Source organism: Neolamprologus brichardi, chromosome 9 (assembly GCF_056152115.1).
Source record: "Neolamprologus brichardi isolate AB-2024 chromosome 9, ASM5615211v1, whole genome shotgun sequence".
NCBI classification, from domain to species: Eukaryota; Metazoa; Chordata; class Actinopteri; order Cichliformes; family Cichlidae; genus Neolamprologus; species Neolamprologus brichardi.
Window position 1 is genome coordinate 860,424 of NC_142112.1, and position 16,427 is coordinate 876,850.

Below are 16,427 nucleotides of genomic sequence, written 5' to 3' on the forward strand. Positions count from 1 at the left end.
GCACGTGAAGATTATACTGTGGAAAAAAAAAGAATGTATTTAAAAGTTGTTAATTAAACTGCTAAGCAAATAAGCTACTCAGAAACACCACTGTGTTTGAGCAGGAACAGGAAGCGATACTATACCACAGAGCGAGCGAACACCAAGTGACAGCGCCACCGACAGGACAGGAGTGTCCCTCTAACACTGCCTTTCAGTGGCAGCAGGTCATCAGAGGACACAGGATGACATCATACTGTATGTCATCCTAATACTACGTTGTCGTGAATTAGCATTATGCGCTACTGCTAATACTGTTTTCCCTTACTTTTTAACAATGTGAGCGGCTAATTCTAAGTACGCTGTTGTAAATAGCTAATGCTAATTTAATGTGAGTTAGCATTATCCAATAATGCTAACACTGTTTTCTCTTACTCATTAAAAATGATAGTGGCTAACTAATACTCTTTTCCGTTGGGTAACAAGAAAGTGAGGAGTTAATGCTAAGTAGGCTGCCATTAGCAGCTAAAAGTAATTTGAGGTGAATAAGCACTAGTAGCTAATGCTAATACCATTTTCTCTTGTGTTATAATGATGTGACGTTAATGCTAAATAGGCTGCCATAAGTGACTCTTTTCCCTTGCAATATAACGATGTGAAGGGTTTATGCTAAGGCTCCCATTAGCAGCTAAAGCTAATTTGAGGTGAATAAGCATTAGTAGCTAACGCTAATACCCTTTTCTCTTGTGTTACAATGATGTGAAATGTTAATATTGTTCTCAAACAACAGAATGAGAATGAAATGTTGATTCTAACAGGGCCCATAAACAGCTTTAGCTTAGCAGATTTAGCTTGTCAGAGTTTCCATCATGGTCACACAAATCCTTAGCAGAGCAAAGTGGCCTACTTAGGAATAGCTGCTCAAGTTGTAGAAAGCAAAGGGAAAACAGTATTAGCATTAGCTGCTAAATGTGCACTTGAGAACAAATTTATTGTGAATTCAGCTGTGAATGTAGAGTTTGTCATTATTTAAGCTTCCATTTCCAAATGGTAGCTGTTAGCACACACACAGATGGAAATGATTCACAGCCTTGCTTCTGTCAGTGTCACTGACTGTCACTGTGACTGTGGACATACAGCATGGGAAACATACACATGGCTGACAATTTACACTCAGTGACCACTATCTCAGGTACACCTGTGACCTAATAAAGTGTATCTAAAGTTAAAAAATGTGGTCTCTGTCCAAATATTTATGGACCTAACTGTAGGTCTACTTTTAATGAAACTCTCAACATGACTTATCAGTTATCATTAAAGTTCCTGCAAACAGACTCCTTGGAAACCCCCTACATCAATATCCATGTAGTATCCAGCTAGACTAGTGTGTCTGTCCCTGAAAATATTCCTGCATGTGTGATTGTTCATGTCTCATCTGCAGGAAACAAAAAGGAAGTGAGTGAAGGACACAGGAAATGTTTCCAGCTCTCCCTCCTCTATCAGACATTATCTCCATACCTGAGAGTGTCCAGTCTCCAGCTTGGATCCTTCTGTCCAGCCGACAGCAGCTTCATTCCTGAGCTGGCCCAGATGATTGTAGCTCGGGTCCAGCTCTCTCAGATCGGAGGGGTTGGAGCTCAGAGCTGAGGCCAGAGAAGTACAGCCTTCCTCTGTAATCAGACAGCCTGACAGGCTACAGACACACAAAACAACAATCCGTCTGTTATCCATCTCTATGGCAGCATAACTAAGGGATGGTTCAGGGTCACCTGATCCAGCTCTAACTATAAGTTTTTTCAAAAAGGAAAGTTTGAAGCTGATCTTCAAAGTAGAGAGGGTGTCTGTCTCCTGAACTCAAACTGGGAGCTGCTTCCACACCCAGTCCAACATAGCCAGGCTTTCTTTATGTTTGCTGCTTTGATAAAACCTCAAATCCCAGTCAGAGATGATGAGCATCATCACAGTGATGATCATTTCTCTGTTAACCCAGGCTTTCTGCTTCAGGATCTGTGCACGCTCACAGAACAAGGAAACCTTTAAACGTCACTTCACTAAATGGATGGACTGAGCTCGGCCTACAGATGAACTGGATAAAGATTTTCCTCAGTGTGCTCAGTTTTACTGTCTATTCCTACCATGATAGCTGCACTTTAGAGCTCTAAAACTGGAACTGACACATATTTAAACTCTACATGTTACTCAGTACATTCAGTTCTGACACTCGCCCACAGTCCAAATAAGGAAACAAGGAGATGACATCAGTTTGTCACCAAAGTCTAATTATTCCAGAGGGCAGTGTTGATACAACTAAAGTTATCTGGAAGCAAAGTTGAGTTGTTTATCACCGGAGTACTTCATGTCTGAAGTATCACTTAAATGCATTACACGCTGTTGATGGCAGCAAACAAACCACCCAAACAAACAGCGGTGGGAGGCTTGGTAAGACTACGTAGGATCAGCTTGTGGGAGGAGGCTAGATAAACCAAAGAAAGACAAGCTAACAAACGCCACAGTGAATTGGATAGCTACAAACTTCAGGCCGATTATTGTTATTGAAGAAGTCGGTCTGAGGAACGTTCTTAGGATCAACAAATTACGGCATGTATGAGCCTCCCTCAAGACGCACCATCACAAGAAGAACACATGAGCTGGAGAAAAAGAAGAGACTACAAAAGCCACGGTGTTACAACGTACACCAGCTGTTGGTCTCTCTAGAGACTTCTGGGCGTGGCTGGGTAACCATGGTAACTTGGGAGTTACAGTACATGATATTAATGAAGAGTGGGAGCTGCGTTCTATAGCAAATAATTTGTTATGAGGTAATCAGCTGATCTTAGTTTAACCAGAACCCCTTGACAATAATTGCAATGCCTTTATTTTGTACAACTACCATCATTTCGTCTGTACTGATGGTAACTTAAAGTCACACTAATGCCATTTAGTTTCTATAGTTTATGTAGCAGAAGTATACTACAGTACCCTGATCACTGATAGGACAGATTTATGTAGATATACACCTTTGTGTTTAACATTACTGCATTATAGTACTGTGATCTTTGTCGAAGAAGCGAACCAATCAGTAGTTGCCAATATCCTCCTAATTTTATTGCTAAAGAAATCAAATATATATATTATGGGCCAAAAGGAGCCTAAATCTTTAAATTAGGCAGTACATGAAGTATTTTTTTTAAATAAACAATGACATGACTATAACAACTTTTAGTAATTCAGAGTCCAGTTATCCACTCAAATGTGAATAAAAGTTCACTTGAAAGCTGAATAAAAGTTACCTGTTTATACAATAATATAAATCACATTTCAAATGATCATCTGTGGAAAAGTTTGAATCCTGACCTGAGAGTTTCCACTGCACACTTTGAACTCTTTAGTTCAGCAGACAGAAGCTTCACTCCTGAATCCTGCTGGTCAGAGTTACTCAGGTCCAGCACTCTCAGACTGGAGGACTGGGAGCTGAGGACTGAGGACAGAGCTTCACAGCTTCTCTCTGACAGGTTATAGCCACTCAGTCTGAAAAATAAAAGACAGTCTATACAACAAATACTCATGTAGAGTTTGTTAATACATTTCACAACATTAAATCTTGACTTTCTATTTTTAAAGGAAACATAAACATACTAAGATACAACATCATATGGATGAACTTTACTTAATAATTTAAAAATAAAATGTTTTCTGATCTGACCTCAGAGTATTTAGTTTACAGTTTAAACGTTGTAGTCCAGCAGACAGAAGCTTCACTCCTGATTCCTGCAGCTTTCTGATACTCAGGTCCAGCTCTCTCAGACTAGAGGACTGTGAGCTGAGAACTGAGGACAGACCTTCACAGTTTTCCTCTGAGAGTTCACAGATGTTAAGTCTGAAGATAAAAACATGAATAAAGATTGTTGTTAAAGTGTAATCAGGGTGCAATAGCTTATTGTCTTGTGTTGAGCAGGTTAGTAAAACTTCCCTTTAACTTGGAAATGAATAAAAATGCTATGAAACAAGGATAACTGGATAAAGATATAAACAAAAACAAACATCAAACACAGAAACAAACAGAACTAAACAGAATACAAATCGATCTGACCTAAGAACATTCAGTTTGGCGTGTGGACTCTCCACTGCAGCAGACAGAAGCTTTACTGCTGAAGCCTTCAGGCTGTTGGTACTCAGGTCCAGCTCTCTCAGACTACAGGACTGGGAGCTGACGACTGACAACAAATTTTCACAGCCTTCCTCTGAGACGTTACAGCTGCTCAGTCTGAGAGAGAAAGGGAAAAAAACAAAACAAAAAAAACAAACAATATATATGATCAAATTAAATTTGTTTATATGTTGAACCTTTTTTAAAAATGTTATTTTAAACCTATGAGTGCTACCAATCCAGTGCACACGATTGATATCTTGATGATACCTTGCTCAGGTGTACCACAAGGTAGCTATTCGGTGGATTCAACCCCTGACCTTATGATCATGGGGCGACAACTCTACCTACTGAGCTAATAATTCTGTGTACACTATCATACAATATTAACTAAAACAATTATTTTAGAAAATTTTACTAATTCAATAATCATTATGCTCATTACCTGTGTATTTTGAAGAACACTGGATTTTAAACACTAGCTGTATAAAACTCTTCCTGTTAAAGGTGCGTATAAAGGAGATGAGCTGAAATGCAGACTTCATGGAGAATGTTTGCTGTCAGGATATATCAAAGACAAAGCAGAGATCCATCCAGTCTCTTCCACTAAGCCCACAGATGTACAGACAACCACTCTCACTCACACCTGCATGGAGTTTAGATCACCAGGTAACCTAACTCCATGTCTGTGGACAGTGGGAGGAAACTGTAGAGGACCCAGAGTGAACCCAATGTAATTCTGTGGTAACACTGGTTATGGAAGCCTTACAGTTACATATGGTTACTGACAAGAAACACGACCTTAGAGACAATTTCAGTAATAAAGACCGAAGTTCTCCCTCCATACGGGATGAAAACATGACAGCACAGCAGAGATTTATATTTAAAAAGGGAGAGTGTGCACTGAAAGTGAGATACAAACTTGAACTTAAATTACGAACATCATAAAAAGATGTAGATGAAGTCTGGCAGGTGAAGTTTGTGCATTAGAATAAAACAACCAAACTCCTGGAGTTGGAGACAAGTGAACAAGCTGAGGACAATAAACCTGTCAGAGGGGCTGAAGCATCAGAGCTCATGTTCTTATAGGCTGGGTCTGGATTGTCCTTTGATAAGAGTTACAGAACAAAGTGTGTTTTAGAAATGCTGGAGTGAAACATTAAAACTACCATATATTTACTGAGTGACTGATGATCATTTAATTCACTATTAAAAAAAATGTTACAGTGCTCTTTGAACTCAGCATTTCTGATTTATTTCCCATGATTTTAACAATGAAGCAATGACAAAATGTTTACTTACAGGGCTTTGTTGGAGGCGTTGACCACTGGCAGCATTCTCAGAAGAGCCTCCTCTGAAGTAGAGTATTTGTTGATGTCAAACTCATCCAGATCTTCTTCTGATGACAGTAAGATGAAGGTCAGAGCTGAGCACTGAGCAGGAGACAGTTTACCTGTGGAGAGACTTCCTGAAGTCCTGTGCTGTTGGATCTCCTCCACTAGAGAACGATCATTCAGTTCATTCAGACAGTGGATCAGATTGATGCTTTTCTCTGCAGACAGATTCTCACTGAGCTTCTCCTTGATGTAGTGGACTGTTTCCTGATTGGTCTGTGAGTTACTTCCTGTCTGTGTCATCAGGGCTCGTAAGACAGTCTGATTGGTCTGCAGTGAAAGACCCAGGAGGAAGCGGAGGAACAAGTCCAGGTGTCCATTTGGACTCTGTAAGGCCTTGTCCACAGCACTCTGGTAGAAGTGTTTCTCTGTAGATTCTCCTGTTTCAGACTTCTGGGAGGTTTTTTGTTCTTCCAGCAGATTGAGTCCAGAGTTGATGAAGGTCAGATGGACATGAAGAGCAGCCAGAAACTCCTGAATACTCAGATGGATGAAGCAGAACACCTTGTCCTGGTACAGTCCTCTCTCCTCTTTAAAGATCTGTGTGAACACTCCTGAGTACACTGAGGCTGCTCTGATATCGATGCCACACTCTGTCAGGTCTGATTCATAGAAGATCAGGTTTCCTTTCTGCAGCTGATCAAAAGCCAGTTTTCCCAGTGACTCAATCATCTTCCTGCTCTCTGGACTCCAGTGTGGATCTGTCTCAGCTCCTCCATCATACTTGACCTTCTTCACTTTGGCCTGAACCACCAGGAAGTGGATGTACATCTCAGTCAGGGTGTTGGGCAGCTCTCCTCCCTCTCTGGTTTCCAGCACATCCTCCAGAACTGTAGCAGTGATCCAGCAGAAGACTGGGATGTGACACATGATGTGGAGGCTTCGTGATGTCTTGATGTGGGTGATGATCCTGCTGGCCTCCTCCTCATCTCTGAATCTCTTCCTGAAGTACTCCTTCTTCTGTGGGTCAGTGAACCCTCTGACCTCTGTCACCATGTCAACACAGACAGGAGGGATCTGATTGGCTGCTGCAGGTCGTGTGGTTATCCAGAGGCGAGCAGAGGGAAGCAGTTTCCCCCTGATGAGGTTTATCAGCAGCACATCCACTGAGGTGGACTTTCTAGGGTCAGTTAGGATTGTAGTTTTGTGGAAGTCCAGAGGAAGTCGACACTCATCCAGACCATCAAAGATGAACACAACCTGGAAGTCTTCAAAGCTGCAGATTCCTGCTTCTTTGGTTTCAGTAAAGAAGTGATGAACAAGTCCCACCAAGCTGAACTTTTCCTCTTTCAGCACATTCAGCTCTCTGAAAGTGAATGGAAATATGAACTGGATGTCCTGGTTGGCTTTGTCTTCAGCCCAGTCCAGGGTGAACTTCTGTGTTAAGACTGTTTTCCCAATGCCAGCCACTCCCTTTGTCAGCACTGTTCTGATTGGTTCATCTCTTCCAGGTGAGGCTTTAAAGATGTCTTCTTGTCTGATTGTAGTTTCTGGTCTGTCTGGTTTCCTGGATGCTGTTTCAATCTGTCTGACCTCATGTTCATCATTGACCTCTGCAGTCCCTCCCTCTGTGATGTAGAGCTCTGTGTAGATCTGATTCAGAAGGGTTGGGTTTCCTGCTTTAGCGATGCCCTCAAACACACACTGGAACTTCTTCTTCAGTGCAGATTTAAGGTTACGATGACAAACAGCAGCTGGAAGTTCTGAATAATAATAATAAAAATACAACTTCAACAATCATATTTTACAAAATGCTGATGACAATTTCTGACCCACTGAGAAATGACAGAACACACTGGTGTCACAAGTGTCTCATTTATCCAGCAGCTTAAATCTTTAGCTAAATCCTCTTACTGCTCTGCAGACGGTCAGCCAGCTCCTCCTGCTTCATTCTCCTCAGGAAGTCCACTGTGATCTTCACAAATGCCTCTCTGCTGCTCCTCTGCTCATCATTCTCCCTCTGAAACTCCAAGCACTGGGGCTTATTTGGATTCAGAGCCTTCTGGATCTTCTTCAGCTCGTTCTTCACAAAAGTGATGATGTTGTCCTCCAGCAGCTGAAACAGAATACTTTATGAATGAGCCACCACTCTGAACTTCAGTCTACACAACATCAAGAAGGTCCTGAGGAAATGTGAACGCTGGTTTGTGGGCGGAGTCAAGGAGGCCATTTATGTGAAAAGGGAAAGACCATCTCTGAATGGAGGAGGGGCCTAAGGGTACATCTGTCACCATCTTTAACAACACTTTAACAAACAACATGAGATTTTAACAGTAATGTAAAAATCCTGTGATTCATTGTTATTAAGCACAAAAAAATCTATGGCTCGGTTTCCATTAGTAGCCGCTCAGATCGACTCACCACAGGTCGCCACAACTGGACTGGATCCACTGGTTTCCATTACAGTTGAGGACCACCTAATGTGGTCGTCTCAATATAGCCGAGTGTCAACTCACATCATAAGTAAGTGTTAATGCTGCTAATTTCCATCATATTTGTCATTTATTGCTCAAAGTTATTGAAGAAACAGTTATTCAGCTTCATTCTCACTGATCTCGACTACAAACTGTTTCACTTTGGTTTCTGTTTAAAGCCTCGATGTTTAAAATGTTTCCCTGTGATCAATGTTGCCTCTAATGTTTCATGTGTCTGAACACACAAACTCCCTGAGCGTCCCTTGGACCACTGTGAGCAACTGCAGACGTGTGCACTGTGGTCACACCAGCATCGAATCCATCCAGGTTACATGTTTATTAAAATAATCTAATTACTGCATTTATGTTAGACTACTTTTAATTAACTGCTTTAGCCCACTTACAATGAAAATTAAAAACAACCTTGTTCATGACCTGTGTAGTATGTTAACACTATTGGAAGTAAAAAATAACTTGAACTCCAATTTTGAAAACACAACTTCATTTATTTTTTTATTTATTATTAAGCTCTGACTTGTATTATGAGTCTGTGGTCTGGGAGAGAGTCTGTAACTCTGGATTCAAAATACAGCAAATAATGACCAGTGCTGGGCAATTAATTATATAGTTACTTATTCAAAAAGGTAAAACAAAGTTTTTTGCAGCTGTTTACCTAAAAATGCAGCCAAGGCATTTTTTTTAAACAAACATTTCAAACTATTTACAGAACAATCAGCTGTTCTGCATCAAATCTGATGCCACACAAATTATTTGTGCCACTCCAAAAATAATTTCTGTCCACTATGAGATGAAGGAGAACAACAGCCTGATACCTGCAGGCCTGACAGCAGCAGATGTATCACTGCTGTAACACCTGTAACACTCAGCAGTCGCCTCATTGTTCTGACACACACAACAACACTACTGACTACACTACACACTAACTACACACTAACTACACACTAACTACACGCTAACTACACAAGATTTGTGCTAAACGTCACAAATCTCTCACATCTCAAACACGCCATCACTCCTAGAACTTCCCCCTCCCTAAACAACTAAATGCCATGTTGCCATATCATGTTTTGATTGGTCGGCATGGTACTTTTTTCGACCAATAGGAAAGGGTGGAGTGTTTTGGTTTCATCTTTGCTCACAGGTGGAGAGCGCTTTCGAGCGTTTTCCTTATGAAACGCTGTTTTTACCGTTTCTTCCCGCAGTAAATATAAACAACAATATTATTCAGGAAGAAAACCAAACAACCAAACCAACTCCAAGGGTTGTTCACGTTGTCATTAACGTGGCTTCACTCCACATCAGCCGCTTTGCTCGCTAAAACACCGGTGTCGGCACATGAGGACGCTGTCATAGCCTGTCAGCGACGTTGATTAGCTGCGTATATACGAATGTGAATCGCATCATTGGCTGGACTATGGGATAAGGTGGCATCGTTCTGATCCCATACGGGAGCAGCCAGTCACTGACTAACACTGCAAAACTGAATTGTTAACCTATTTACTTTAATTTCAAGTCAGGTGGATTTTTTTTGTGTGCAATGCAGATTTTCTGTGCACAGAGACTGTGCCAGCAGTCAAAGTTTGTTTCTTTTGGACATTTAGTCCACAGAGTCCTTGGTGTTCTGAAAGGGACCTATAAATAAATGTATTATTAATAATAATAAAAGTAGTTGTTGTACATGTACAGACCATAAATATGGAGTCCAGCTGTGTTTGATGCTGCTGGCAGACTGACCACTGGGAACCTCTGAACTCTGCTGCTCCACTCTGTGGAGGAACCATGGACACACACACACACACACACACACACACACACACACACACACACACACACACAGATGAGGCCACTTTGATTATTGAAATGTGAATTTAGCCTCTAAAAGCTGTGTTCAGTCACATTTGCTGCTTCCCTTGTTGCATCTGTATTTGTAGTTTCTCTGTCAGAGATCAAAATGATCAATAATACAAATGATACTTCAGAGTCCTTCCACTGTTATCCTGATCACTGACACTTCTTTGTTGTGTTTTAAACTCTGTAAAAACACAAAGATCATAATTCCCTGAATGACTTCAGTTTTTTTCTAACTGAACTTTGATTCTAAAGTTAAAGGCCGTTTCTCAGTAAATGTACTTGTGATACGTCATCATTCACAGATCAAGTACATTTCAACTCAAAGAAAGTAAACAAAGTGCTCAGAGGAGAAAAGCTCCATATAAGAACCATTACTCCCATTATTATTCCAAACTGGTCCAGCCTATAAAGATGAACTCTGTGTGAACAGCTGACCTGTGTCATGTGACCAAGAACACAAACATGATCTACTGTCAGATCAGGACATGTCACAGTTACTATGTTACTGTTTAACAGCACACTGCAACATTCACACGTTCATCTAACAAACTGGATCATTAACAGCTGCATTTTCACACACGTTTCACTTTGATTCACTACAGATTCAGCAGACAGAAAGAAGTTGATGAGGAAACAACAGTTCAGTTCATTTCTGTCCTGGTTGATGAAAATGGCAGCACTGCTGAGGAGCAGGAAGTGGGGATCAGACTGAGTGAAGAGTTTCAGGACAGACAGTTTGAGAACATCTCCTCTTCCTAAAAATAATCTCTGAGTATCTGCTGTGTTTGTGGAAACACTCCAACACACAGCGCTGCACATATGAACATGTGTGTGAAACAGAGCTGACATTAAACATGATGGAGGATTTATTCACAAACACACAACAACATTTACACACACATTACCTCTCTGCAGGACGACACACGCCTGATTTAAAGTGAATATCAGCATCTTTAGACCGGTCACTCTTTAAGGACACAGAACTGGGTGGAGGTCCAGGTTCAGGTTCATGTTTGCGTTTAGTTCCTTGTTTCTTCCTGTGAATAATGATGGCGCAGTGATGTGAGTGCTGAGCTGTGACATGGAGAAGAGTCATGGACAGTTAGAGATGGTCATCTCACCTCTGAGCTTTGGTCTGGCTCTCATGTTCCCCCCACAGAGTGGTTTTAGAGGGAGGGACTCCCTCCTCTCTGTCCTCACACTGATCCATGCTGCTCAATTCACATCAGCTCACACACACTTTCTACCTTCACCTGCAGAGGAAACACAAATCATTCATGTGCACATCAGCTGAAATCCTCCTTTCCATCATGTGTGCTGTCCAAATATCAGCTGCTTCTTTCCTGCTTCATCTCAGTGTCAGCTGAGAGAATGACAAACCCACTACGTGTCAACATTTGATGGATGATGACACAGAAATGTGAAATGATGTTGACCTAAATCTGTCCTGATGATGATGAGAAGCTCTGATGAGTTGTGACTGTCTGAGGTGTTACTAGGATGTAGAAACACTGGAGCTCAGCCCTGAAATCTTTGCTGTTTTCACTTGATAACAGCAGCTGTTTAAAGTTACTGAGTGTGTTTGACAGTAAAGTGAATGTAAATGTGAGACACTGTGTGCTCACAGCTAAAGGCTGCAGTCAGCTGTGTTAGAGCCTCTTTCACACAATGATCCTTTAATAAACACTCAGAGCTCCATGTTGATGAAGCAGTCATGTGTGAGCTTGTGTGCTGACATGTTGACAGTTTGACTTCAGCTTTTACTGAAGAAAATCCACAGAAGGCTGAAAGTGAGTGAACTCATAAAGTACAAACTACAAGTACACAAACACGAACGTAGCTCAGAGTGGCGGACACACTCGGCCTCGTTGGTCCAGCTGTGAGTCCGTTACCGTGAACTATGGAGCGGCAGATTTGTGCTGGAACTAAGCTGCACACAGCTGATGTTAGCCAGGAAAACATTACACACTGACTTTAATGGAGAGACCGGAAATACAAACACACACAGTTTGTTGTGTGAAGAAATCGAACATGAGCTGAACAAACAGTAAAGTTCCTAAAGACAAACTGTTAAAGGAGGAAACAAAGCAAACTTACAGTTTCTTCACACACACCAACAACAACAAGCTCCACTCCACGAAGTTCTGGAAAGCGAAAGTAAACTGAGCAGGTAGAAAACACCCAGAGAGGCGTTTGAGGACACTTGCGAGCAGTGGCGTGTCCAGCGCTTGACACCCCCCAACCAGACTGGCCACCCCAGGTGCCACCCCGAAGCTAAAACAATAAAATCCAATCAAATATCAAATGAACGATTATGTTTTCACAGTGCAGCTCAGATATCCGAGTGTAAGTGAATGCAGCAACGGCTTCTGCACTATGAGTCTACCTGCAGTCTACCTGGGTCAGATATAAACCAAGTTTAGGTGGAGTTTATTTTTCGTTGTGCTGACTTTTTACCGTCAGTTACAATCTGACGGTACGTTACTGCGTACTAGCTAGCATGACGGAGTTTATATACAGCTGAGTGGGTGCTATGATGTTACTGATAGTGAAATTTATTTTATTCATAAGGTTAGTTAGTAGAGTTGCCAACGGCTCCTTAAAAAATGGAATGGTCCCTAATTCAGAGAAAATATTACGTGTTTTGTATTGAGCTGAGAAGGGACGCAGTTTGTCCCGGACTTTAGCTAGAATGGAAAAAGACACAAAGCTGGATTTATTCTGTCTTTGCTGCACAGCTGTTTCTTCTCTCATTCTCTCCCTCTCCTGTTGCTACTTCAATCATGAAACTGATCAATGATCAGCTGATCGTCTCTCTTGTTTGTTTATCTTGAAGGGAAGTTATGAACTGTTTCTGAGACACAAACAACACCAGGATCCTTTTCTATGTAGCTGACAGCTGGTAACTGTGCAGGGGCGGGTCTAGCAAAGTGTTGCCAGGGGGGCAGGTAGGGCAATAACAGGAAAAGGGGGGCACAAAAAAGACCTTTCTTTCTTATTCTCATTTAAAATGTCTCGCTTTTAATAAATAATTATCTGAATCTTGTGAACAAAGTTTTTATCTGATGTAAAATGTATAAGGCAGCATAGAAAGTATTTACTTGCTTTCAGGTTTCATTCAAATGTTAGTCTTTTCATTTGTTTGCCCACTTTTTTCCTGTTTCCAAATCAAACACCAGCTTGGGAGAAGATTATCTTCTTTTTTTAATAGGCAGATAAAGTGCATTGGCATTGGCTAATTTGCCAACTGTATGTTACAAATGTTCATATTTTAATATTCAAAAATGTTTTTGCCCAAAACATATGTGCACTATATGTCAGTAAAAATACTATGCAAATATTGCTGTCCTTGAATGCTGAATAAACACTGACTGATTGTATCTCTTGTACTTTATCAACACAGTATCTAGAAACTTTGCACAGATTTTCTGTGTGCAGAGACCGTGCCAGTGTTGTGCGATTACACACGCGTGCAGCTTAGAGCGAACATGGCTCCCATTGTGTTGAAGGAGTCCAAGTGACGGTGGTTCTGGACTCACTGTGAGTTCAGCTGCACTGGAGTAGTTAAAAGTACATGTGTATGTAGGTTTGGGCTCATTCCTTGTTATCTGGGAAAACAGACAGACATAAAACAGTGCTCAGTGACACTAATATCTTTGCATTGCATATTATCTAATGCAAAAACAAGTGAACGCACAAAAGCTGTTAGGATTTGGCTTCCTAAGCAGTTGGGGTGCACTCTGTTGGTTTCCAAAAGAGAGGAATGATTTCACAAACAGATTAAAAGTGTCAATAAAACCTGTGTTAGCAGCTCTGTATCTGGAGCCAGGTGCTGAGGCTAAGGAGTCTGCAAACATGTCCTGTGTTTCAGAAACAGCTCTGAGTCCTTCTTCTGACTGGGGACGACCACTTCAGCCCAGGACCATGGATGTGTGGTGTGGAGCAGGAGGAGGGTGAGGATGTTTTGAGGATGTTTTAGATTTGCCCCCTGTCACATTCCTATTTAAGATTCTCTTTATTTAATCACTAGTGTGTATTTATATATACATATATATATTTAGTCAGTTAACTGAAAATCTTTTTTTCTTTTACTACATCTTACTAATATTTCGCTCTTTACTTTATTTTTAGTTATTTTTTATTATTTCTTTTTTTTCTACTGTACCATTCTGCTGAGTGACTGTCTTCTGCTTGTCAAATACATTTCATTGCAATGTTGACCCTGTGATAACTTGCATATGACAAATAAAACTAAAAACTGAAAAACAGAGCTGAAAAGGAGAGCCGTGGATGCCTTACATTTGAAGAGCAGAGCAGCTGAAGAAAAGCTGTGACTCCACTGTGAGATGGACGCTGTGATTCATCACCAGCAACCCACTGACCTGCATTCATCCATAGATGACACTCAGGACCCTGGTTCCACAGCTGTTCTTGTTCACAGCTGCATCCAGTTAGAGAGGAAACTGTATAATGCAATGATGATGTTCCAGCGTCATGTTGTTGCTCCTCCTCCACATGCTTACCTGCCACAGTTTAACTCCGCCTCTCAGACAGTCATGTCACCTGATCTGCATGTCTTGTTGTACGATGACGTCATCTTGACGTTGACGAGGAGGGCGAGAAAAACTAGTTTAGTCCTGCAGATGGCGATCTTGCCCCGTGTTCAGAGAGCCGACACTTTGATGATGCTGCTCTACTCAGCTTACTTTTAGCCTGGGTTGGACTCTATATGAGCAGCTTCCACTCTGGTTTCACTGTTAAATACACTTGTTTGATTTCACCTGTAAAAGTTCGAAAATAAATATTTTATTGCAAAATTATTTGTTGGTACATTTTTTTAGGGTCAAATATCTTGTTTGATTTGAGGAATGAACTGTTAAGGTGGAAAAAATGAATCAGGTTAAAATACTTTAAATCAGTGAGGATGTGTAATGTAATTTAAATGTTGATAATGGTTGTAGTGGGCTTGTAATGTAAATGTGGTCTGATTAAATGTGACATTAATGGTGATGCTGCATAAACCTGATAAAACAGTTCTATTAGTGGGTCTGTGTGATCAGCATCAGTGGGTTAAGGTAAATGGACTGATTCTTATATAGCGCTTTTCTACTCTCTCGGAGCACTCAAAGCGCTCTATACAACATGCCACATTCACCCAATCACACACATTCTCACAAGCACTTTATCTATACTTAGTGCTATCTAATTACATTCACACACATTCATACTCCGATGGACGCATCGGAGAGCAACTTGGGGTTAGTATCTTGCCCAAGGATACTTGACATGCAGACTGGAGGAGCCAAGGATCGAACCACCAACCTTCCGATCAGTAGGTGACCTGCTCTACCTCCTGAGCTACAGCCACCCTTTACGTGACGCCTTGACTAGTAGAACGTCATGTTGGTGACAACACATGAGCCAACATCAGACTCCGAGCGCTACGATGCTAAAGATCAGAAGATCCAGTGTGACATCATCGTTACCTGGCAACAGCAGCCCTCATCTGACTTTATTGGAGGATATTTACAGCATATCCAGCAACACTGTTTAGTTTGATATGACGGATTAACAAAATGCTGTGATATCCAGTTCATCTGTAATAGATACTGGATCTAATCAATCAGCAGATATTTGATCAGCTTATTTATAACTATACTAGAAACAAACACAACTGTGTTGGTGATTCATGCAAACTTTCATATCAGCCATTTAAGGTTTTGTAGTATTGAGAACAAAGAGGTTGTGTTAGGGCTGAAAAGCCCGACTTGTTCTCCTCTACAGGTCATCAAATGCACCACATAAGTTTGTATTTGCACAAGCCTGTATATGTTTGATGGCTTTATTATTCTCTGTTCAAAGACAATAACTGTGGAAAATGTCTCATGTAGTATCATCTTCATTTAAAATGACTGCAAACATTTAGAGAACATGTGCTGCTGTTTGTCCTACATTTCAACACTGAATGAACCCTGAAAACGTGATGGCAGCTGGCAGATTGGAGTCCACATGAAATATAGGCTTTATGAAGACTGGAAAATATAGATGATACAAATATGCAGCAAACATTTGTGGACATGGATAAACTATCTGATCCAAAAAGCAGGAAGTGACACAGCTAGAAAATGAAAGTGTGTAACAGCTGAAGTCAAATGTAATGCAGAGTTGAATCTGCACTTGGATCATCTGTGAAAGGTCCACATGTAGGGATTACATGAGTCCTGATGTTTGTCAGTCAGCTTGATAACTCCATCTACTGTGGCTACATATACTGGGCTGGTAGCTCCATGGTGTTGGAAAGAAACTATTCAATGTGCAAATTTAAAATCATCGTCTCTTCTAACACAGGAGCCATGTTGAGTTTACAGCCGACCACCGGCAGTCTGAAATGGAATGAAGCCCATTGACAGCCAGCAGGTCTGAACAGGAACGCAGCCATTTGTATGCGTGGCAATGATGTGGCTGCAGCTGACACGGGATTGGTTCAAACTAAACATCAGACGCATTTCACAGAGTTCACAAATAAACTCACGTTTTTATCTTTGAAGATCATCATAAAGTAGAATTGATGGTCCAGTAAAAACAGCAGGTGGTTTGAGCCCTTCTGATGCAGCAGAAACA

At 41.1% G+C, this 16,427-nt stretch overlaps 1 protein-coding gene across 9 annotated transcripts in view; it reads right to left on the bottom strand.

Annotated features, from left to right (window-relative positions):
• The window catches only part of LOC118456097 (protein NLRC3-like), a 559,092-nt gene that overhangs the window by 470,431 nt on the left and 72,234 nt on the right, over nt 1–16,427 (bottom strand). The window contains exons 8-9 of one of the 9 annotated variants that reach the window (XM_087845758.1): nt 5,580–5,607; nt 3,334–3,414 (exon numbers count right to left, since the gene is read on the bottom strand). The exons of 6 other annotated variants lie outside the window; for them this stretch is intronic. In XM_087845758.1, coding sequence (XP_087701884.1) covers nt 3,334–3,414; nt 5,580–5,607 — 109 coding nt within the window. Of the gene's footprint in view, nt 1–3,333; nt 3,508–3,682; nt 3,857–5,579; nt 5,608–16,427 lie in introns of all 9 variants that reach the window. 2 more of the 9 variants (XM_087845757.1, XM_087845761.1) reach the window with 2 other exon arrangements.